This window comes from Tenrec ecaudatus, chromosome 5, assembly GCF_050624435.1.
Source record: "Tenrec ecaudatus isolate mTenEca1 chromosome 5, mTenEca1.hap1, whole genome shotgun sequence".
Lineage (NCBI taxonomy): Eukaryota > Metazoa > Chordata > Mammalia > Afrosoricida > Tenrecidae > Tenrec > Tenrec ecaudatus.
In genome coordinates this window covers 10,398,084-10,421,221 of record NC_134534.1, presented here as the reverse complement: position 1 = coordinate 10,421,221, position 23,138 = coordinate 10,398,084, and the positions used below count along the sequence as shown (strand labels likewise).

General features: G+C 44.4%; 1 protein-coding gene across 1 annotated transcript; it reads right to left on the bottom strand.

The window, feature by feature from the left end:
- Positions 1-131: 131 nt before the first annotated feature.
- Positions 132-21,633, bottom strand: LOC142448584 (gasdermin-C-like). The gene is made up of 10 exons (XM_075550537.1): positions 21,395-21,633; positions 13,076-13,244; positions 9,846-9,957; positions 8,744-8,791; positions 8,532-8,564; positions 8,377-8,403; positions 6,138-6,277; positions 5,682-5,811; positions 5,189-5,262; positions 132-371 (listed from the first exon to the last, which is right to left on the bottom strand). The coding sequence occupies exons 1-10, from the start codon at positions 21,631-21,633 to the stop codon at positions 132-134; spliced, it is 1,212 nt and encodes a 403-aa protein (XP_075406652.1).
- Positions 21,634-23,138: the final 1,505 nt, after the last annotated feature.

The window sequence follows — 23,138 nt, the reverse complement described above, 5'->3', positions numbered from 1 at the left end:
GTCAACCTCTGTCTCTCCCCCAAAGCAGATAGACATAGTCCCACGTCTCCTGAACTCACTGGAGACACTCACAGCAGAGGTCTGTGGAGGGCCTAGGCCTTTCTGGACTGACTGCATATTTCAGGCAGGGCTTAGGGATCAACCAGCTGCTGCAGCAATGAGAGCGTCCCATAGAGGGAACAGAGAGGCTGCTTTGCTTCCACATCCCAGGTGGATCTGGGGTTGTGTGGCTCCATGGTGAGGCCACACTCCTCCAGCAGTCCGTAGGTGATGTCCAGCTCCTCATCGTGGAGGCCGGCGAGGAGCTCGGGCTTGAGGGTGAAGGGTATGCACCAGGGATATTTGAAGTTTGGCTGCAGGATGCTCTTCACCTAGGAAACCAGGGTCAGATGGACAGGTTGGCCTTTCAGGTCAAGGGGGAAAAGCTTCTGAAAGAACCGAGGGCTGTGCCAAAAGATTTGCTTTTAGGGGAAGCAGGAGTCCCATGTTGGTCATGACTTGTGATTCATGAAATACTGGACAAGTTCGTAGAACTCTTGCTCCTTGGCAGCAACATGCAGTTTGCAGAACAAATGTCAGTGTTTGAAGTTCTATACGTGTATATATGTGAGTGCATATATTTGTGCTCATGTGTATGTATTGGTCTAGATCCAACATGCACTTGTCACTCTGTGGTGTCTTGTGTGTTGCTGTCATGCGGGGAGTTATGCCACTCATAATTGAAATGCCTGTGGGGTCACAGGTAGTAGACAGGCTGCAGCAGAGCTTTCAGACTAAGGCAGATGAGGAAGAAGGGAGAAGTCACCTGCTTCTGAAGATGCAGCCACTGAAAACCTATGAGAAGAACATTTTCTGATAGAAGATCAGAAGGTAATCTCCTCAGGTTGAAAGTCACTCAGAACCAGGCTCCCTAAAGCAGACTCTAACTTAATGACTTGGATGCTGCGAAGCTTTAGGGACCCTCCTTTGCTGATGAGCCCAAGTCAAAATTAGAATAAAGGCATTCTAACATCCATTTATAATTTGAATGTTTAATGTATGAAATATGCATCTAGGAAAATTGGGAGTGGTAAGAAATAAAATGGAATCCATAAGGTCCATATGGGATAGTGCGTGCTGTTTTGAGTCGGAGCATCATGTTTACTATGTGGGCAATGTCAATTGAAAAATAAAGCGAGACATTAATTCATAAGAAAACATTTCAAGATCTATCTGAAAGCACAATGCTGTCTGTGATAGGATGATATTTATAAACCTACATGGAAATTTTATCAACACAGCTGTTACTCAAATTTATGCAAAAACCAAAACAGTCAAAGATGAAGTCATTGAAGACCTCCTTCAGTGTGAAATTGATCAAACAAGTAATCAAGATGCTTTGATAATTCCTAATGACTGTAATGCAAAAGTATGAATCAAAGAGGTAACATGAGTATTTGAACAATATGGCCTTGATAGAGATCAAGCTAGATATCAATCATATTGTATAAATCTGTAAGCCTAAGGACATCTTCATTGAAAAGAACGTCTCAGTAATTAAACAGACTGTACACATGGTTGCACCAAATGGAATTATCAGGAACCAAATAGACTACATCTGATGAGAAACCACATCATCAATGTTATCAGCCAAAACAAGGTCAAGAGCCAATTGTGGAAAAAAAAAAAACATCAATTGTCTATATGTAAGTTCAGGTTTAAATTGAAAAAAATGAAAACAAGTTCATGAGAGCTAAAGCATGACCTTGAGCATGTACCCATGTAAGTAGAGAACATCTCAAGAACAAACCTGACCCAGGGACACTCATAGGTGAGGACTGATGAGCTGTGGGGCGGCATCAGGAGCATCATAGATGAAGAAAGCATACGGTCATTAAAAAGACGGAGGAAAAAGAGGGGGAGAATCAAAGTAGATGACTAAAGATAATTTGAAATTCCCTTTTGATGATGTAAAAATCAAAGAGAAGAAATGGTGAAATGAAATAGCTGAATAGAAATGTTTTTGCAAACTGCCGTGAGTGCAGCTTGGACTTCTTCCTTCAAAGTGTTCAGTTCTTGATCAGATGATACCTGTTGAAGTGACTGAATGTCCACCAGTTGTTTTTGGTACAGTGACCCAAAGGAAGCTTGCAAAGACAAAGTATTAGAATTAAATGTGCACTGATTGCCGAACAGAAAGAGTATGCAAAGTATATTGTAGGTTGAAAGAACTGAGGAAAAATATCAAACCTTGAATTGCTTTATCAAAGGATTTCTACAGCAAACTTGGGAACCCAGTTGTCACTGTCAGGTGCCCTATTATGAACCCCAAGTTGTTGTTCAAACTCACCTGCAGCTCCGGGAATAAAAGTGAAGTTTATATGTTCTCATAAAGATGCCCAGCCTCAGAAAATAAATATATGAGGGGGAACTCCACCTAAAATGGAATTGCACTCGGCGGATTAGAGCTTTCATGGTTCACATTTCATAGCAACTCACTCTGGGTTAGTGGACTCAGTGGCGTTTCCTGGGACGGTTCTCTCTGGTCAACATGTATTTTTTCATAAAAGCAGTTTCACTTGAACATCCTTTTATATGTAATGGTCAATTTAAGAGAACAGCGTGCAGTTGTGAAGTCTGTAATCCTACTCTGGAACAATGCCGCAGAAACTGTTGTGATGTTGAACACAGTGGACAGGACAGCGCTATGAGAAAAACTCAAGTGAGTGAGTGGTTTCCTTATTTCAAAAAAGGTGAAATGTTGACTGATGACAACCCTCATTCTGGATGACGTCAACTTCCGGAACAGATGAAGATGTCCACTGTCACTGCATGTCAAGTGCGTCCCACTGGGTCAGACAGTTAATCTCTCTATTTAGAAGTTCTGAAATTATTGCTTAGCAGTATGTGACAAAAGGGGCCTCATTTGTGCCAGACAGGGGACTAGTTTTGCCACCACAATGCACCTGCTCACACAGCCATCTCACTATGCCAGCTTTGGGAAAAAAGAACCAGCATGCCTCTCTGGCCCCACACCTTACTCACCTGAACTTGCTCTGTGATACTTCTTTTTGTTTGCTGGAATGAAGCAGGACATGAAAGGACAGTGATTTGTTGATATATAAGAGGTGAAGGAAAGAAACTAGGCAGGGGCTGTCAGCCATCCAAACAGATGAGTTTGAAAGATGTTTCCAAGAATGGAATCTCAGCCTTAACAAATAAATTAAGTGTACTGGAGAGCACTTTGAAGGTGATAAGGGTGTTTTGTAGAAACAAACAAATAAATAAATACACAGCTTTGAAAAAAATCCAATTTGGGGGGCTACCCCCTCATAGAGCTACTATAAGTCAGAATTGACTCTATGGCAGTGGGATTATAACATTTTGTTTTGGTAAAATTTTGAATGAACAGGTGGTATATGAGCAAGAATCCACTGTCCAGAAGGAAGAAGTTCAAGTTAAACTGAGGCTGTGACCCAAACAGAGCTTGAGAAGTTGACGGGGGAGCAATGGGAATGTTTCAACACGCCGTCACAGCACTGCAGGCGTGCATCAGTCTCTGCCCAGGAATTTGGAAGAGAGATCTGGCCAAGCAAATGCAAGAGATCCACATTTGTATCCTTTTCAAAGAAAGCTGACTCCACGAGATGTGGAAATTATTGAACAATAGACTAAATATCACATGCAAGTAAGATTATCTTCAAAATAATTCAAAAATGGGTACAGATGCAAAAATACAAGCCCAATTATAAAGTGGACATGGAACAAGAGATATTATTGCTGATATGACATGAATTTTGGCTGAAAACAGAGATGAACAGAGCAGAGTATATTTGTTTTTTATTGATTATAATGGTATTTGACTTGTGAATCATAAGAAACCATGGTCAATCTTGAGAAGAAAGAAATTTCAGAACACTTCATTGGGCTCATGTGGATGGTATACATGAGAAGGGAGACATTGAACAATCATGATTGTATCCCTGGACCATAATTATTCAATCTGTGAGCTGAACAAAATATCAGAGAATCTGGGTTATAGGAGGGAGATTGTGGTATCAGGATTGGAGGAAAGCCAGTTAATGAACAACCTGTAACGTGCAGATGACACAATCCTGCTTGTGAAAGTCAGGAGAACTTGAAGCGTTTGCTGATGAAAAGGGAAGACTGTCACTTTAAGTACGGATTTCAACTCAAAGCAAAGAAAACCAAAATCCTTATCACAGGATCAAGACAACTTCATGTTAAACACAGAAAGGATTGAACCTGTCCAGGATTTCAGGTTACTTGGATCCATCATCAATTCTTATAGAAACAGCAGTCAAAAACAATCAGAGGATATATTGCATTGGGTGAATTGGCTGAACCAGACCTGTTTAAAGTGCCAAGAGTGAAAATTTCCCTTTGAGCACTAAGCTGCACCCAAGCCACGGCACTTTCAACTGAGTGAGATATATATGTGAAAGCTGGACAGTAAATCAGGATGGCCGGTGAAGGATTGATGAATTTGAATTACAGTGTTAATGCTGAGTGTTCAAATTGCCCTTGACCACCAGAAGAACAGACAAGTCTGTCTTTAAAGAAATACAGACAGAATGCTCATTAGAAGTGAGGGTGGCAAGACTTCATCTCACGTACATTGGACATGTTTCAGGAGAGACCAGTCCCTGGAACAGGACCTGGTGCTTGTTAAGTTGAGGGATGAGAAAAGGAAGAGGAGCCTGGATGAGACAGATTGACTCAGTGGCTGCAACAATGGACTGAAAACACACTCATTGTGAGGATGGGGCAAGACCAGGCAGAGTGGTGTTGTCTATAGCAGTGCTAGATGTCAGCACTGACTCAGGGACACCTAGTAACAACATACATTTCTATGGGGAGAGAAACAGAGAGCAGCGTGTACAAGAGAGGGTAAAAGTGGCAGTCAGACTCATCTCTCTTCAGCTCGAGGCAGGACTTATATCCCTGTGACTAATTTAGAACTATTTGGCCCCTCTTCAAAGGTTGCCAGGGGAACCTGACCCTGGTGAGGTCCTCTCACACCTCTTTTGCCCTCCCTCCATTTGGAGGCTGCAGCAGAGGGTTTACATACCACCTGGGATCCCATTATCCCTTCCAGGGGGAGCTGCATCCTGTCATTCTCAGAACCATCCTTGTCTTAGGTTCCTTCTCCCCCTCCCCTGTCTGCTAGCCCCCAGGGCTCCCTTACCATCTCTCTTTGCTGGGCCAGGATCCTCCTCTCCATGGACTGAGCGAGCAGGTCATGTTGGATGTCAGTCAGCACTGGGGTGGGGAGACATTTGGGGAAGAGAGTGTTGAGTCCAGATGGCCCTTTGCCCCTGGGGAACTAGTAGAACCAGTGAGGGGAACCTGATGGGGAGGGATAAGTCTCATTAGACTGGAAAGCCGAATTCTCAGCGACAGGAAGTCTTTCTGCTCTAGGCAACAGTCTTCAGATCTAGAAAGCAGGTGCGGGGATCCTTCTCTCTGGTGATATCCTGGCAGGTGCTTTCTAGGTCTCAGGCTTCTGAGTCAAATATAAGTCTATTACACAAAGTCCTCCTGCCTTTTGTGATAGGCACCATGTGAGAATGAAAAATCATGGTATATGAAGGGTTTCTGGGATGTGGCCTCTAACGCGTGCTGTTCAAGGGCCCGGGGCTCCAGCCTGTGAATCTCCCTCCCCCTGAAATCACTCTCACCCATTATGGCTTCCAGCAGGTAAAGGATGCAGTGCACTGGGACGGCCCCTGGATCTTCATAATTCTTTTGTAGTTCATTTAGGATGGTGCCACCATGGCCTTCCAAATGACCCGAGCAGTTCTCATCCAACTAGAGGACATAAATATTAATCATCACTGGCAATAATAACAATAATACCATTACATGTCATTTTCTGATTATTTTTTAGATCTAAAAATGAATAAACAGTTAGGGGAAGGCAAGCATTCTCCATCTTCCCAGGGGATGTCTATCTCTTTGGCCCTGGTGATTTCCCTGGAACCAGAACCTCTGAACTCTGACCTAATGTCATTCCTCTGGTGTTTTTCCATTCCTCTCCCCCATGTATCTAGGCATTCATATCTCTAAGTCCATGCTCTCTGTGTTGTTCATCCCCACACCTTTGCCCCGTGCACCAATGGGGCTGCTCTCCTTACCAGATCCATAAGATTCTGAAAATCTTCCCCGTCTTTGAGCATAGCCAGAATGCTATGGAATAGTGTATCTTGAAGCTTTCTTGGGAAGCTGTCCAAGGCTTTCATCTCATTTTCTATCTCCTCTAGTAGAAGACTGAAATCTGCCCCCACAGATCACCGGCAAACAGAAAATGGAACAATGTACTGAGTAGCACATTCCTAGGATCATCAGCCCTTCCCCATTAAAATGGGCCAAGCTCCTCTAGCTCTTTCAGCTGCTGACTGTCCCAAAGTGTTTCTGTGAAGAGAAGCCCAATCCAGGGGATGGAGATGCCGAGATAGGATAGAAAGAGGGACAGTGTCACATGTCTGCATTGAGGGATAGAATACAGGGAGGTTAAGATGGAGATTTTGAAAGAGGTCACTATAAGAAAATGACCAAGTGCTCTTTTCTGGGAAATGTCAGGAAGAGCATTTAGTTATTCTAGTAAGGACCTCAGCAATGGAGTGGGTTCTGCCTTGGACTGTCAACCACAGGTCTACAGTTCGAATCCACCATATGTGGATTTCCTTGGGATGCAGATGGGCCTTTCTGTTCCCATAAACAGTTAATAGTCTTGGGAACCCACAGTGAAGTTCTTTCCTAGTCTATAGTGTTGATATGAGTCAGAATTGATTCGATCTCAGGGAGTTTGGTTTTTTTTGTTTGGTTTGTGTGTTTGTTTAGTGCTTGGCTCAAAGGTGAGATTTTCAGTTTCTGAGCTCAGTTTCCACATTGGTTGATGCATTTGTTTCATATCATGAGGACAAAGTGAGTTCTGAGTGTAATGTGACTGGGGTAGTGCCTGGCATACATGAGCTACCCCTATTGTTATATCATTGTGGCTTGTATTTATCAGGATAGAAAATAAGGCACTGGAGCATGATTAATGTAGTTGGTTTCACTGAATTGTAAAAGTAAAAAATTTTTATTATCATAATAATAAAAGAAAAAAAGTAATTGATGGGTGGATGTTGGACATGCATTGCCCCTCCCAGATACTTCCTGTCATGACTGTGTCCTCTGCTGAGAAGATGTGATCTGTACATTGGAAGCTTGAGAGAGTCGCGCCTTCCTGTCTGACTTGTTACTGGTCCCCTTCCTCCACCCGGCTTCCAATCACGCACGCCACGCCCAGCACGCCCAGTGCCCAGAATGATTATCACTATATTCCCAGTGCCCAGAATCTGTGTTGCTCAGTCCTTTGCATAAACCTTTGCTGCATGGATACTCTAAGAAATAAATGAATAATGGCATGGAGAGAAGGCAAAAAAGGAACTAGAGCTCCATGGTGTGAGTTTATGGGATACTCAGGCTTGTGGTTTCCCATGCAGGTTGTCCCGGAGCACACACTCACTTTGAGAACGGGGTTCCTCTATTCTTCCTAGAGAGAGAACAGCAAGTGATTGATGGTCTCCCTTTCCCATCAACCCCGGTGGCCTTTGCCACACTTTAGAGAGTTCTGCCTCCTTATTGCCTCCTCCACCTTAGTGCCTTCCTTCCCCCATTCTGTCCATCCCTCACCTCCTCTGGCTGCCCCATACCCTTTGCATTACGCCTAGCCAAGTGGTTCTCAGCCTTTCTAATGCCACGAACCTTTCATAGAGTTCCTCATGTTGGGGTAACCCCCAACCATCAAATTATTTTCTTTGCTACTTCATAACTGTAATTTTCCTACTGTTATGAATTATATTGTAAATACCTGATATGCAGGATGTATTAGGCGACCCCTGTGAAAGGGTTGTTCAACCCCCAAATGTGTGGTGACCCACAGGTTGAGAACTGCTGATCTAGCCCCTTCCTGGATCATTAGTTCTCTGGGCTCATTCCCACGCCACAGGAAATGCAGAGCAAAGGCCACAGAGCTGGGGTGACACAGGCAGGGGCCACCTGTCCCGCTCACCCCATCAGTTCCCTCCTGCTTCCAGCAACCCCACTCACCTATTGGGAGAACATCTGTGTTGGAAAGAAAGAGAAAGTCAGTTCTTCTCGTTCAAGAGTTAGTTGCAGAGGATGGGTGGTTTTGCCAGCCTCCCTCCCTCCCTCCCTCCCTCCCTCCCTCCCTCCCTCCCTCCCCAACTGTCTCCTGTCCATCCCACACGCTTTGCCCAGACCAGATTACAAAGTCTTTGGTATCATCAGCCACCACAGTCGGGCTGGGTTTGGTTTGGACCTTCGTGTAGAGCTGTGCGGTGGAGAGACCAAATTAAATACACTCACCTGAACGGAAGTATTCTATTTCCACTTCTGGAACGAGAGACAAAAGTGCTCCCTCACTAAACATGCATGAGTCGCCCCCTCCCTTTCCCTCTGTTACCAGTTTTCATTCTTCTCGTATATTTTCCTTCTTCCTTTCCCTTCTTCCTGGGCCTTACCTGCATGTCGTAGCAGTGTGGTAATTTCTGCAACTGCAAAACAGAGAGTTTCGGAATCGTTGAGGTCGTAGGAGAGCCTCAGGCAGCCCCACCCCACCCCAGATCCCGGGACTGCAAGGACATAGTCTGGGTTTCCATTGACCCAGGGGCCAGGGTCAGGGCCAAAGGCAGGGGAGAGGGGGAGGTGGGAGGGAGGCAGAGCAGGAACTCACCATCTTGGAATGTTTCCTGCTCATCATCCCTGGAGTAGTACAGGATGTCTGGAAGGGAGCAGAGGAGTGAGAGAGCGGCTATTCTGTGGGGAGACTGTCACTGTCTTGTACCTGCAGCCTCCCCAGTGTCCTCAGCCAGGCCAGACTGTGGCAGCTCTTCTCAGAGTGGCCTGGGGACTATTGGTAGGACAATCACTTGCTTGTTAAAATGATTCCCTGTTTTGCTTGTGTAGACAGATTTCCTCAATCTGTCTTCTGGGTCAGACTCTCTGAATCCTCTGAGGAGGATCCAGAACTGCATTTTAAGAAGGTGCCTCATGTGCTAATTCTGGGCTCTGACATCTAAGAACTTCCTTATCTTGTGGGGGAAAAAGGGGATTTCCTCCTTCCCTCATCCTGTAGCGTTGTCTCCCTGCTGTCCTTTGATTTCCTGCCCTGCCTCCTCTACTCCCCACCCTGCCCTCTTCCTGGGTGATGCAGCCTTCACATGGAGAGATTTGTCTCTGGACAAGACCACCATGTAAATATTTGATGAGGGAAAGAGCCTGTGGGAGGCAGATGAGAAAAGGAGACCTCAGAGAACTGGGTCATGTCCGTGTGCAGGAGAGGAGCATTCCCAGGAGGGGCTAGTGGAGTGTGTTCACTGGTGACTGCCTTTGAGTGAATTCATTGGAGGACAGACTTCAATGGTTTGGGGCATGACATTTAGATAAGGAAATGACACCACGACTCGATGGGTGAGCCTTTGAGAAAGTGAGCGGTGGGAGGAAAGTTAGTGGGGAGAAGGGGCCAACTGGTAAAAGCTACTTGGTTGGGGGTTGGAACCATTAAAAAGCTCAGTCTGCTCAAGGGGGTTCCTATTAAAGGCCATTTCCATGTTGGGCACCCCTTTAAGCCTCTCCACATAGGCAGTTTGTATCTCCCAGGGAGCTGAGACATTCTTGGGAGTTTTGGAAGACATATACTTGTGTGTATATCCTGACACCTCCTACATCCTCAAACAGAAACTGATTGTAAGTGGATGATTTTTTTTCCTTCCAGATGATCTTCTCTGGACCTGCAGACTCCCTCATCCCACCCACCTCCTTCAGCCTCTGCTCACCCCAGCCATCCTCCTTGAAAACCAGCTGCTTCCTCTGATAGGCTATCACCATGTCCTCTGGCAGGTCCATCTTCTCCTTGTGCACTTTGAGACCCTTCCCCTGAACTTTACCCTGAGGAGAAAAACCAGGTTCAGAAATACAAAGTTATTTGCCTTACAGTATCATTGAAAAACATGATTTTATTTCTAATGAAAATAATACATCTATGTAAAAATTTAGAAGGCAAATTGATTAAAAAGCTCCTGAGAGCAAAAAATATCCCCCTCTCCGGGGAGAACCGATTACAAGGATCTACATGTGACCTCATCCCTGGGGGACGGACAACAGAAAAGGGGGTGAAGGGAGATGCCGGATATGGCAAGATATGACAAAATAATAATTTATAAATTACCAAGGACTCATGAGGGAGGGGGGAGCAGGGAGGGAGGGGGAAAAAGAAGATTTGATGCAAAGGGCTTAAGTGAAGAGCAAATGCTTTGAAAATGATTAGGGCACAGAATATACAGATGTGCATTATACAATTGATGTATGTATATGTATAGATTGTGATAAGAGTTGTATGAGTCCCTAATAAAATGTTTAAAAAAAAGAAACCCCCTAAAAAATATATCCACAACAGTCACCTCTCTACTTCTGGTTTCTGTTTTTTCAGTTATTACTCATTTTCCCACTATTTCATTCAGTATTTACCTTCATATTTCAAAATTTAATGATTATATTGCAACATTTGGATTTTTTTCCTTCTCTTTAAACTTTTTATTAGGAATTGAGCTTTCCATTAAATGATTCATTTTCACTTTGTTCCATGGCACTGATTTCAATCCCCACACTCTTCCATCACTCATCTCACTTTCTGTGTTGCCTGTTTCCATTTCTCATTCCTGACCCTTCTGAACATTGTCCTTCCCATTGGCTCCCAGAAGTTGGTTGTTCCAAGATGTGAGCTCTTCCGTAGTGTTAAAGTTGCCCTTATTGCCTGTATAACGTTAGCTCGAACATTAAGCCGTGGGGGGGTGAATTCATTTCTAGGCCTGACAAGTGTCTGAGGGCCATAATCTCAAGAGTTCCACCATTCTCGGGGTGGCCAGTAAACCTGGTCTTTTCATGATTTTAGTTTTATTCCAGATTTCTCTTCCACTCTATCTAGGACCCTTTCCTGTGAGCAGGTGGAGCATTCTCATTCTGGACTCAGGGTTGTAGAGACTGGGTTTCAGGTGGTCCATTGGTCCATTTGACTGATGGTTTCCATGTCTTTGCACTCTTCATTGCTCTGAATAGGGAGAGACCTTAGATGGCTACACATGAGCTTGGGAAATCCCAGTGGTTACTCACCAATATAGGAAGTAGAACATTGTCTTTGTGAACTGTGTATGCCAAATGACCTCAGCGTCCCCTGAGACCATGATCCTGAACTCCCCAGCCCCATAAGTCATTCCCTGAAGGCATTTGGTTTTATCTAAGAAGTTTTTGGAGCTTCCCCCTGTGTGGGCACCACATCCATGGAGCTTTTACTTTTCAGTAAAAGTCAATGTACGTGAAGAAGCATGTTCTGTCCAACCTCTATGTCTGCCTGCCTGTAGTCTCACTCTCCTTTCCACTCTCACTTAGCCTGCATGGCAGTTGGTGCATGGACTCCCGCCTTCTTGTGATCACAGGATTGAGTATCTAATGGTCCTGGCCTCTGTTAACCCTTGCACTCCTCCCAGTGTCATCTCTGCCATAATTAAAACATGAATGCCTGCTGACCTCACTCATACTGCCTGTGGCTCTCCCGTTTGCACAAGTTAACCTGTGTTTCTGCTTTGGCCACAGATTTATACTTTCCTCCTCAACACCCCTGGTGACCAAAAATAATGGTTCTTTTAATGTGATGCTCTTGTCTAGACCTTTACCATAGTGGACTTGTACAATATTTGTCTTTTTTGACTTATTTCACTCAGCATGATGTCCTAAAGTTGCAATCATGAATGAAGTTTTCGTTGTTCTTAAAATCTTTTTGGGGGGACTCTTACAGCTCTTATCACAATCCATATGTACATCCATCGTGTCAAGCACATTTGTACATATGTTGCCATTCTCCTCTTCAAAACATTTTCTTTGTACTTGATCTCTTGGGATCAGCTCATTTCCCCCCTGCCTCACACCCTTGATAATTTTTTTTTCATATCTTATTCCGACTACTGTCTACCTTCACCCACATTTGGTTGTCCATCCCCCTGGGAGGGGGTTATATGTCGATCATTGTGATTGGTTCCCCCTTTCTCCACCCACCTCCCCTCCCCCTCCTGGTATCACTGCTCTCAATAGGAGTCCTGAGGGTTTTATCTGTTCTAGATTCCCTGTGTTGCAAGGTCTTCCCACGTTTGCACAGTGGGAAGGAATATAACAGCTAATTAATCAACACTGCAACATAGAGGGTTCAGTTCAACTCACTTCTGTGGAACAGTTAATGTACTGAAAGTCCTTCAACTCATGTGAGCTGCTGGGTCCAAGGAAAAGGAAACAGCAGTCTTCTTTGGGGCAAAGAAAGCAGAGTGTGCCCACAGGCAACTAGCAGCAGGGCAGGTCACTAACAGTCAGTAGCTCAGTAGCTTAGCAAAGCAGGCCAGGATGGAATGTTGAATTCACCAGCCTCTAGCTCTAGCGATGTACAATGCACACACCAGCAGCAATGGGGAAGCAGGTCTGGAAGGAGCATCAAGCTCTAGACATAGGATCCACGGACTGTCCTGGCCGGTCCCACAGGTGGCGTAGCTCACAGGCTGAGGCAGAGAACTTAGGTAAAGCAGCAGGAACCCTTCAGCATGCTCCAATCAGAGGAGAACAAGAGGGAGGGGAGCAGGCCTTGTAGAGCCATGTATCTTTGCCCTCCAATCAAACTGCGACTTCATGAATTCCACATGTTACTATTGGCCAGGCTTGTACAATAAACCTAACTACCACACAGGTGGAAACTTAATCCTATATTAATGCTGTCCACTGCATATCAGATACCTCCCTCCCAATGGGTTTAAAATCATAGGCACAGAGGAATACAACTGAGAAGAGATGGTAGAAGGAGTATATTAAGTAATTGACTATATCTCAGCAGCTGAGAAATCAGAAATAATGACTCTGTCTGACCCCAAGTCCCAGACAGCGACCCTGGTTTGGACCTAGAGCCATAAGGGAGGGGGGCAAGTCTGGCAGGACCTTTGTGCCTTCATCCCACTATAAGACAGATCTTTACCTTGACATACGGAATCTGGGGGATGGATAACTCTCCCCCACCCTTCACACTTCCATTGGTGTGCAATGGTGTACTCTTGGTCAGTTTCATGATCTCAGTCACCACGTAAAGGTTAGCATTTTTCCTGCGGAGCTGCTGCAGAAACCATGGCTCTTTCTCTACTCGTTTCCTGGGGGTGTAAGGAAGGGAGAGAAGCATCAGAGTTGGAAGACTAAATCTTCTTGTCTTGTCCTAGGCCACACTTCTGCAGAGGACCGAGAAGGAGGGCAGTACATGTAGGCTTTGACAGATGTATTCTCAATGGGTTGGAAGCTACTGACTGACATAAGAAGCTAAGACACCCATGGGAACAGAACATTTTTTTCCTGATGCTTAGGGTGGAAGAGTATGTGTGCCCTATTGTTAAGGGCATCTTCGTGTTATTAAACAATATAGATCATGAGAAACCGAAAACCAAACTCACTGCCACAGAGTCAATTCTGACTCACAGCAACTCTGTAGGACAAGGTAGAACTTGGAGACCCTTGATGATTTTAGAAAGCTTTGTCTCTCTCCGGAGTGGTGGCTGGTGGTTTAGAACTTCTGACCTTACAGTTGGTGTAACACCCGATGCAACCTGGGCTCCAAAAGGGGTTTACATTTACCTACTAGGGTACCCCACGAGAAAAGCCTAGAACTAAACCAATCCAGATGATCGAGAACAGCCTCCAGGGAAACGCACAGGGATGACCCAATCAGGATGGGGATTAGAGGAGAATGGATAAAGCAGGAGGGAACAGAGAGGATCCTGCATCATTTCCAAGACTAGTACAGGTGGGTCTTAATGGATTCCCTGTCCTTGGTAGGTAGATTGAATACAGTTCAATTGAATACAGTTTTTTGGGACATGTGAGAGATTGGAAGCCTTGTAGACAAATTTCATCTTCATTTAAGGTTGAGGCCCCAACACTGATTGTCCACCAAGGCCACTACGGGGACAATGCTCTAGATACCAGGTGTATCCAATACTGAGGCACTTCACTTCCTGTATGCCGGGAGAGGTTACTCAATATATCTGCTCCCGGGTTGTCCTCTGATCCTTGTCGTAAAATTTGAGCTCCTTACTGTGTCTTCGGCTTATCTCCCAAGCCTCATTTTACACCCCACTCCCCTTATCCTGTGTGGATGGGAGCCCTTGTGGCTTAGTGGTTATGCATTGGGCTGGTAACTGCAAATTCAGCAGTTCAAACCCACCACCCACCCCTCAGGAAAAGACAGCACTTCCTACCACCATATGAATTTGCATATGCTCTAAAGAGATACAATCTGGGAAACTCCCAGAGAATTCTACCCTGTCTTATTGTGTCACTATGAGTCCCCATTGGCTTGATGACCATGAGTTTGGTTCTGTCCTGGCTGGCCCAGCCTCCATCCAGCTGGCCTTTCTCTGATTCCTGAAAACACGAGGCTCTGTCCTGTCCCAGGAGATATAGATCCTCCATGTAGACCCCTTTGCTCCTTCTCTTGATGGTATTTTGTGACCTTTCTGTTCTCAGGTTAAATTCTTGCACCATCAAGAGACCTAACATACTCCTTCATCCTTGTCCTCTTTCACCGGGTCCTGTTTATCACCTTCAGAGTACCCGTCCCTGAATCTGTCTCAGCACTCTTTTACTGGAAAAACATTACATGCCTCTTGTTGCATTTCCTGAAAGGACTTGGTTCGTTTCCCTTCTTTTGAAAATCATTTTATTGGGACCTCTTCAAGATGGCATAATATTCCATAGTTCAATCACATCAGGCAGAATTGTACCATTGCTACTACAATCAGCTTCAAAACATTTTTTTCTTCTTGAGCTCCTTGGTAACAGCTCCCTTTAAAACCATCCCTTACCCCACCCTACCCCCAGGGACCCTTATTTTTCCTTTTTTTTTTTCACATCTTATACCATCCCATTATTCATTCACATTCGGTTCCCTTGTTCACTCCCCTTGAGTGGGGTTATACAGTCATCAATGCTGTCTCTTCCCCCTTCCCTCTGGGAACCATTACTCCTGTTACTGTTTCTGAAGGTTGTCTATCTTGGCTTTCATGTCATGAACGATCTTATTTATAGAAATGAACATATGAAAGTCTTATGCGACTACTTCAGTAAAACAAATAAAAACCATAATAGTAAGGGGAGGAAATATTAATGAACTTGAGGATACTTCTGTGTTTCATCAGAGCTATAATGCACACTGGATTTATCATTCCCTTCTGTGAGGCCCTTCTGAGAGGGAATGTACAATTATCTTTCAGGTGGGTTTTGGGTCTCTGCTACATCCCCAGCCCTTCACACTAATTTGGTTGTTTATTTTTGAACTTCTGATACCTTTTCCTATTGACCCCTCATGATCACACCGGCTGCAACTAGATCCTTTTTCTTTCCTGAATTTCAAGTTTTGATTTCAATACTATATCGTTATAAATAAAACCACAAATATGACAAATACCTTACAACATGACTGAACTTTACGTTACATTCTTCATGGTACAGAGAACATTATGCTATGAATTAGTCAATCACAGGGCACCTTATCGTAAGAGACCAAGCCTTTAAAAGCCCAGAGAAAAGTTACACACAAAAGGAAACATTTTTAAAGGTCACCCTGAAGGGGAGGGAGGCTAGCTGACTAACTGGGGGATTGTTGTTGTCAGGTGCCTTTGAGATGGTTCTAACCCATCGCAACCCTATGCACAACAGAACACAACAACACAGGAGCCCATTGTTACAGCCAGTGTCAGTCCATCTCCCCGAGGGCTTTCCTCTCTACAGTGGCCCTCCACGTTACCAACCACAGTGCCCTTCTCCAGGGACTGGCCTCTCCTGACAATATGTCCAAAGTATGTAAGGCGAAGTCTTGCCATCATGACCTCTAGGGTGCACTCTGACTGTACTTCCAAGACAGATTTGTTTGTCCTTGTAGTAGTCCATGGCATTTCCAGTATTCTTTGCTAGCAACACAATTCAAGTGCATCAACTCTTCTTCAGGCTTTCTTAGTCAGTGTCCCAATTTCACATGCCTGGTTGACAATAGAAAATGCCCTGGCTTGGACCAGGTAAATCTCAGTGACTATTTGCTGAATGAAGAAATGCATGCCCTATAAGGGAAGTATAATCTCTGACACCATCATCCTCATTCCTAGTCTCAGTAGTAAAGCTTCTAGATGCCACATAACCAAGAGGAAAGCTTCCCCGGGACACTGCTGACGTGGTCTGGTCCTTTCTCATGGACTCACCTGTTTTGAAGTTCTGTCCAGGTTTTGAGAGGAATTGTAACATACTGAAATTCAAGGGCTACTTCTTCGAACTCAGTAGCTTCATACAACACCTTCATTTCTAGGCCTGTGGTTGTCCCTACATTCACATCAAGCTTTGTCTCCTGGCTCTCAAGTTGTTGGATGGGGATTGGTTTTGATGAGACAGTTTCTGGGGAGGAGAAAAGTTGACCTTAGGTTTAGTCAAGAATTAACATAGAAACATGTAGTTCAAGTAATGGGGTGACTGAAGCCCCTGCCCCTGCCTCTGAAGCCTTCTTTGCACAGTGGGTTAAGCTTGGGACTGTTAAACTCAAGGCTGATGGTTCAAAACTACTGCAGCTCTTTGGGAGGAAGGTGTGTTCTCATGAATATTTCTAGTCTCAGAATCCCTCGGGATCTGCTCTACTCTGTCCTATAGGGTCGCTATGAGTCAGAATGGACTCAATAGTAGTATCCAGCTTCAGGATTCCTTGGGTGGAACAAATGGCTAATGTTCTTGCCCTAAAAACCCAAAGGCTGGAGATTTGCATTTACCCAGAGGCATTTCATGAGCACGACCTGATGATAGGCTTCTTAGAAAGCAGCCATTGGAAACCCTGTTGAGCACAGTTCTGCTCTCATGTGGATGGAGTCAGTTTTAGTTAGAGGGCATTCAATGGCTACTCAAAGCAAAACAAAATGAAAATCACCAGATTCACTACCATTGAGTCAATTCCAACTCTTTACAAGAGTAGCAAGCTTCATGTTTCTCCATGGAGTGACTAGTGCTTCGAATGCATTCCTTGTGTTGTTTCAACAAGTTGATGAAGGACTGGAAGCGCTCTAGTCTATGCCAGGAAATTTGGACATGACAGGCACCAGTCCAACTGGGTGGAAGTGATTCATATTTGTGCCCATTACAAGAAAGGTGATGTAACAAAATGCTTAAGCAATAGAAATACATCACTGATACCACATGCAAGCAAAATTCTGCTGAAGCTCACCCAACAACACATGCAGCAGTACATTCACTGACAACTGCCTGAGGTCAGATTCAGAAGAAGACATGGAACAACATTGCTGCTATCAAGTGAATCTTGGGTCAAAGTAGAGAAGACAAGGAAATGTTACTTGTGTTTTATGGACTATTCCAGGGCATTTGACTCTGTGGGTCATAATAATCTACGGATAACCTTGAGAAGAATAGAAATGCCAGAACACTTGATTATGGTCATGTGGTCAGTACATAACCTTTTGTCAATTTGACATGACGGAGGGAGCAAGGCACTAACCCACCGAGGGGGAGATTACTGGGCAGGTCTCCACAGAATTGGGAGTGGAATGCAGACCCTACCACAATGCACCAAACCATGAGGACCACATGGCCACGTGGAAGAATACATGGAAAGAGAGAGGTACAGGGCTGGCACCAACCAGAGCCAAACTGACCCCCTCCCTGGAAGTGGTTGTGGCAGACAGCAGCACTGAAATTACAAGTTGGGGAGAGGGGACAGCATACTACACCCACACGGAGGCAGGCCAGGAGGGAGGAAGATAAAGAGAGAGTGGGACTGGACCCCACACTGGCACACCAGGCCTGGAGGATGACATCCCTGCGGGGAGCTAATGGAACACAACAGGCAATGGGCAACCAGAAACAGCACATGTCATGCTGTCCCCTTATTGGAGCAGATTGCGACAGAGGATATTTCTGGGGTTACATTGGGAGGCAGTGTGAGGCAGTGCGGTCTGAATCCCCCTTGAGTTAACCAAGAAAGGAGCATACCAGATCAGCAGCTGGAACAAGGTAGAGCTATGGGCCCTGAGGAGCCCCCAAGGGGGCGCTCCAGACTTGGAGGGACAGTTCCTGGACTGTCACAAAGCCCAGAGAACAGACTTTGGGTTTTTGTATATTTCTTCTCTTAAATTTTTTTTTAAATTTTCTTATTTATTTATTTATTTTTATCATTTTGGGCTATGTCGTGGTAGGTATGCCTACCTACAGAGGATAGGCATGGGAGGCATGCCCAAGGAGAGAACAGCAGGACCAAAGGTCCTGGGGAGACCTGGGAGGAGGAGAGGGCAGTGGGGGAAAGGGGTGGTGAGCAGGCTGCGCTATGGACAAGAAAACAAATGGGGTGTGATACAGTCAATAACAAGGAGCAAATAGGGACCCAAGGGGGTGGGAGTGTCAGAGTGACAGCAAACTAGCTAAGAAGAGGTACCATGAGGCAGAAATAAGGGAACAGTGACAGTGGGGCAGGAGGAAGGACCTAGGAAGCAAACTAATGGATACAGGTATAAACATAGCAGTGTACATATGCAAATACATTAATCCACAAAAATAGAGGTATTGGACCATGTACATATATTTATACGGCAATACAGTGAGATAGGGATGGACTTTGGGTCTCTGTTCATACCCTCCTCTCAATACAAGAACACTTTGTTCTAACAAATTGGCAGTCTGAGATGTTCACCATCACGACACAATCGCTGAAGACAAAATGGTACATAAGCAAATGTGGTGAAGAAAGCAGATGGTTCCCGGCTATTAAAAGATATAGTGTCTGGGGTCTTAAATGCTTGAAGTTACACAAGCAGCCATTCAGCAGTGAAGCGGCAAGTCCACATGGAAGAAGCAGTCATAGGGAGTGGGTAATAGACATCAGCAGACATCTAACAAACAAAAACATATTATTGAGAATGAGGGGGGTTGGAGCAGAGACCCAAAGCCCATCTGAAGACAAGGGAACAATCGATGCACAGAGGGGCTACACGGAAGGGATGAGTCACCAGGGTGCAGTAAAGCATCCATGAAACACACTATATTGTGGTTCCTTGAGGCTTCCTCTCCCCCACTACCGTGACCCCCAGTGCCATGTCTCAATTCAGACTAGACCAGACCATGTACAAGTTTATAGATAAGAGATGATAATGGTGATACCAGAGGGCAGGGGGAAGAAGGGCAGAGGAAAGGCGAAAGGAGGAACTGATCACAATGATCAACACATAACAATACACCCATCTACAGGGGGAAGAACAACAGAAAACATGGCGGAAGGAAGACAGCAGTCAGTGTAAGAGATGAAAATAATCTATCAGGGGTTTAAGAGGATAGGAGAGGGACTTGACATTGACTAGGCTAGAATGTTTCCTCAATATTCAATTGCTCTTGTATATAAAGCTCTTTCTTAAACACAAATAAATCTCCTTGAATTTGTTTCTTTAACCTCCCTGGTGGTCTAATTATGTCAGTAATTTTGTACCCAAAGTGGTACATTGTTTTGAATAAAAATTGTTGTTTTATATTGTAGGCCTGTAATTCTTAAGAAACTATTCATTTTAATCTCTCTAGTAGACATTCCAGATAAGATAAACTTAAATACACAGTTAACATTTACCCTGAGCCATACTTGGGATTACTGCCAAGGAGGCTAGTCAACCCACACTAACAGTTCATCGGGAACTTGTACATGTATTCAGAGGTGGTTGTGAGGCCAGAACAAGGGAATACTGCATGGTTTAACATCAGCAAAGGTGTGATTCAAGGTTGTATCTTCTTAGCATACTTATTCAATTTGTATGCTGAGTAAAATCATCAAAGAAACTGGATTATATGAAGAAGAATGTATCATCAGGATGAGAGGAAGGCTCATTAACAACCTGCATTAAACAGATGACAACCTTGCTTGCTGAAAGGGAGGAAGACTTAAAGCACTTGCTGATGAAAATCCAGGATTGTAGCCTTCAGTATATACTGTGACTCAATGTAAGGAAGACCAAAATCCTCCCAACTAGACCAATAATTAACATCATCATAAGTGGAGAAAAGGACTTTGTCTTGCCTGGATCCACAATGGATGCTCATGGGAGCAACAGTCGAAAGATCAAAAGACGGTTTCCATTAGATGACTCTGATGCTCAAGACCTCTGTAGAGTTCTCACAAGCAAAGACATTACTTTGAGGACTAAGGTTCACTTGGTCTGAGCCATGGTATCTTCTGTCGTTTCGTATGCTGATGAAAGCTCAACATTGAATAGGAACTGAAGAAGAAGAGATGCATTTGAATTACGGTGCTGGAAAGTACCAGGCACCACTAAATGGATAAACAAATCTGTCACAGAAGACATACAGCTAGAATGTTCCTTAAGAGGCCAAGATGGCAAGACTTCGACTTAAATACTTTGGATATATTGCCAGGAGAAACCAGTCCCTGGAGAAGTACAATGTGCTTGGTGAAGAGGAAGGGCAACAAAACAGATGAAGACCCTCAACGACATGGATTGACACGGTGACGGCAACAATGGCCTTGAGCAGGGAAAGACTGTGAGGATGGCCCAGGACCGTGTTGTATATTGTTCTGTTACTCTATGTGTTGGAACTGACTTGATGGCGGCTTCAACAAAATAGCAGCAGCAGCAACAACAACCACAACCACCTCACGGTTAGCAAGCAACATGAAGTAGAAGCCACTATACCACCAGGGCTCTGTGCAACTGTTTACTGGGTGTTTGTGTTTAATATTTTAAGTCATTCATCATGTTTAATGTTTTAAGTCAGTATTTCAAATGCTTGATTCCATCCAGGGGTTGATAAGCAGAGTTACTAGCTTCACCCTAAGAACTGATGACATCACTTGGACAGGAGCCTCATAGAATTGTCTTTACTGCCAGAGTGTCTCCTGGTGCAGCAGGTACAGCACCTGTTCCTGGGTGGCAGCACACTGGAGCTGAAAAGGCTTGTGGCAGACAGACATTGCTTTGCATCCTAGTTCTACCGGGTCTGTAGTCTTGACCAAATGGGTTTATTATGTTCTATTTCTTGTATATAAAATGGATATAACACCTTTACCTCTAAAGGTTGACGTAAGTCCTAAATGACCTCATATTTTCTGGGCCCAACTAGTTAGTAGATTCTGATATAATCTAATCCATTGCCCTTTTGCCTGTCGGGAAGGTTGATCCTGAGACCTGCCTGTCTGGTGTTTCAGGGAGTCTTTCTTGGTGAGCTACCTCTACCTGGGCACCTTCTGCTGTATTCCTTGTCCCCTCACCACTGGCTGGCAGTACCTGGGGCTGATGAAGAACCCGAGTCCTCCAGGATGTCCAAGATGGAGAATTCTGCTGGCTTGTCCTCTACCTTAGAAAACAATGAAAATGAGCGGCGCTCCTTCCATATCACGTTAAACTGTTGCAATTTGTTGGCTACACTGATGTCTTTGATGGGCTTCAGATCTCCTTTTCCAGTCTTCTCAAGCAGTTTCTTCACATAATTCTCCAAAATGGAAGGCATGTTGCTAGGATCAGACAGGAAGGGAGTACAAAGTTAAATTGGAAGGGAGAAGAAGGTGGGAATTCTTTTAGAGGTCTTTGACATTTTTCCTAAAGGGAAAGGATTTCGTGATGCAATTGCCAGTGCTAAGCATGAAATAGTGACTAAATTACAACCCTCTCAACTTTGAAATTCCTTGCTCCTTGTGACTGAAATAAGGACGACTCCAGGCTCCTCAGCCCTCAACCCAAGGAGAGTGTGAAATCGCAGGATTTCTTGATTTTATCATCAATTTAGTTTAAGACAATTTTATTGGCACATAATCCACATACACAACTCTATAGTTCAATGATATCAAGAAGAGCTGTATATAATCATTACCACAATCAGTTTTCGAACATGCATTCTTTCTTCTCCTCACTGATTAGCTCCCTATTTCCCTCCAACCTGCCCTTGATTTTTGTTGTCAACTGAAGGATCAGAGAGAATGTTACTCACGTGCAAAGAGGACATGGGGATGGAGGATGGTAAGTTTGCAATTTTATCAAAAAGTGATGTTTGGACCAAGACTTAGTGGAGGAAAGAAGTAAACCCTATATCTAATCTTGGAAAAAGGATTTCAAGTGGAGAAATCCGTACGTGTAAAGACTCCAAGGAAAGCTTAGCCTGGGAAAAGTGAGGTAGATAGAATCAGATGAGTTCAAAGAACACTGGAATTTAGAGGGTGTGGGCACCTCGGGCACCTTGCAGGCCTTTGAAGACAGGCATAGCATAAGTTGATGCATTTTTTTAAATTTGGGGTTACCGTTGACAAGGGATCATTGTAAAGGCGTAACTGGAAAGTCTAGCTCTACGGGTATTGCAATAAGAAAGATAAGTGCTGGCGCTGGATTGGGCCACAGTGTTGGCACGCAGTACAGAGAAGAAACACATGGGAGTACAAGAACCTGGGGAAAGTGCTGTGTATAAAACAGAAGGAAAACGTGCAGAACTCAGTTGTTTGTTAGGGAGTCAGCTCCATAAAGTAAGATAAGGAGGGGTGGGTTCCATACTGGCAAAGTGCCTAAGATAAGAAAGTGGGAGTTGGCCCACAACCTTCCAGAGAATAAAGTACTTGTATCTGGCATGTAAAATAGTGTCAGAATATTTTGAGGGACACGCTGGGTTCATTGTCATGGACTAGCCCCTTTGGCAATTACATAAAGGGTTAGGTAAACCTTGTCATACAGAGAGGGTGTTGGCATGGTAATCTGAATACTTCCCCCAGAGACTTCAGCCTTTGGAAGAGACACACAATAGAACAGCTTACGCACACTAGTGATGTCATGTTAGCAATTCCAACTGGTCAGTTGACTGAAATCTGACTTAAATCACCATGTAGCAGGATGTCATTTAGACACCGGAGACACCATAGCTAGACTGTAAACTCCTGCCAGGACACACAGGGGCCCTAGAGAGCACTTGGCTAATGTGTTGGAAGTGGCAATAAGGACACTTTCCCCTGCAGAGGGTAAACATATACATGT

Bases quoted from the DNA above. Each gene is read 5' to 3' on its own strand.
- LOC142448584 (XM_075550537.1), bottom strand. From the start codon at position 21,633: ATGCCTTCCATTTTGGAGAATTATGTGAAGAAACTGCTTGAGAAGACT. The intron at 9,958-13,075 runs GTAAAGATCTGT...TTTTCTCCTCAG, and splicing joins CCCAGATTCCGTATGTCAAG to GGTAAAGTTCAGGGGAAGGG. The intron at 6,278-8,376 runs GTGAGTGTATTT...CTGTGGGGGCAG, and splicing joins AATAGAATACTTCCGTTCAG to ATTTCAGTCTTCTACTAGAG.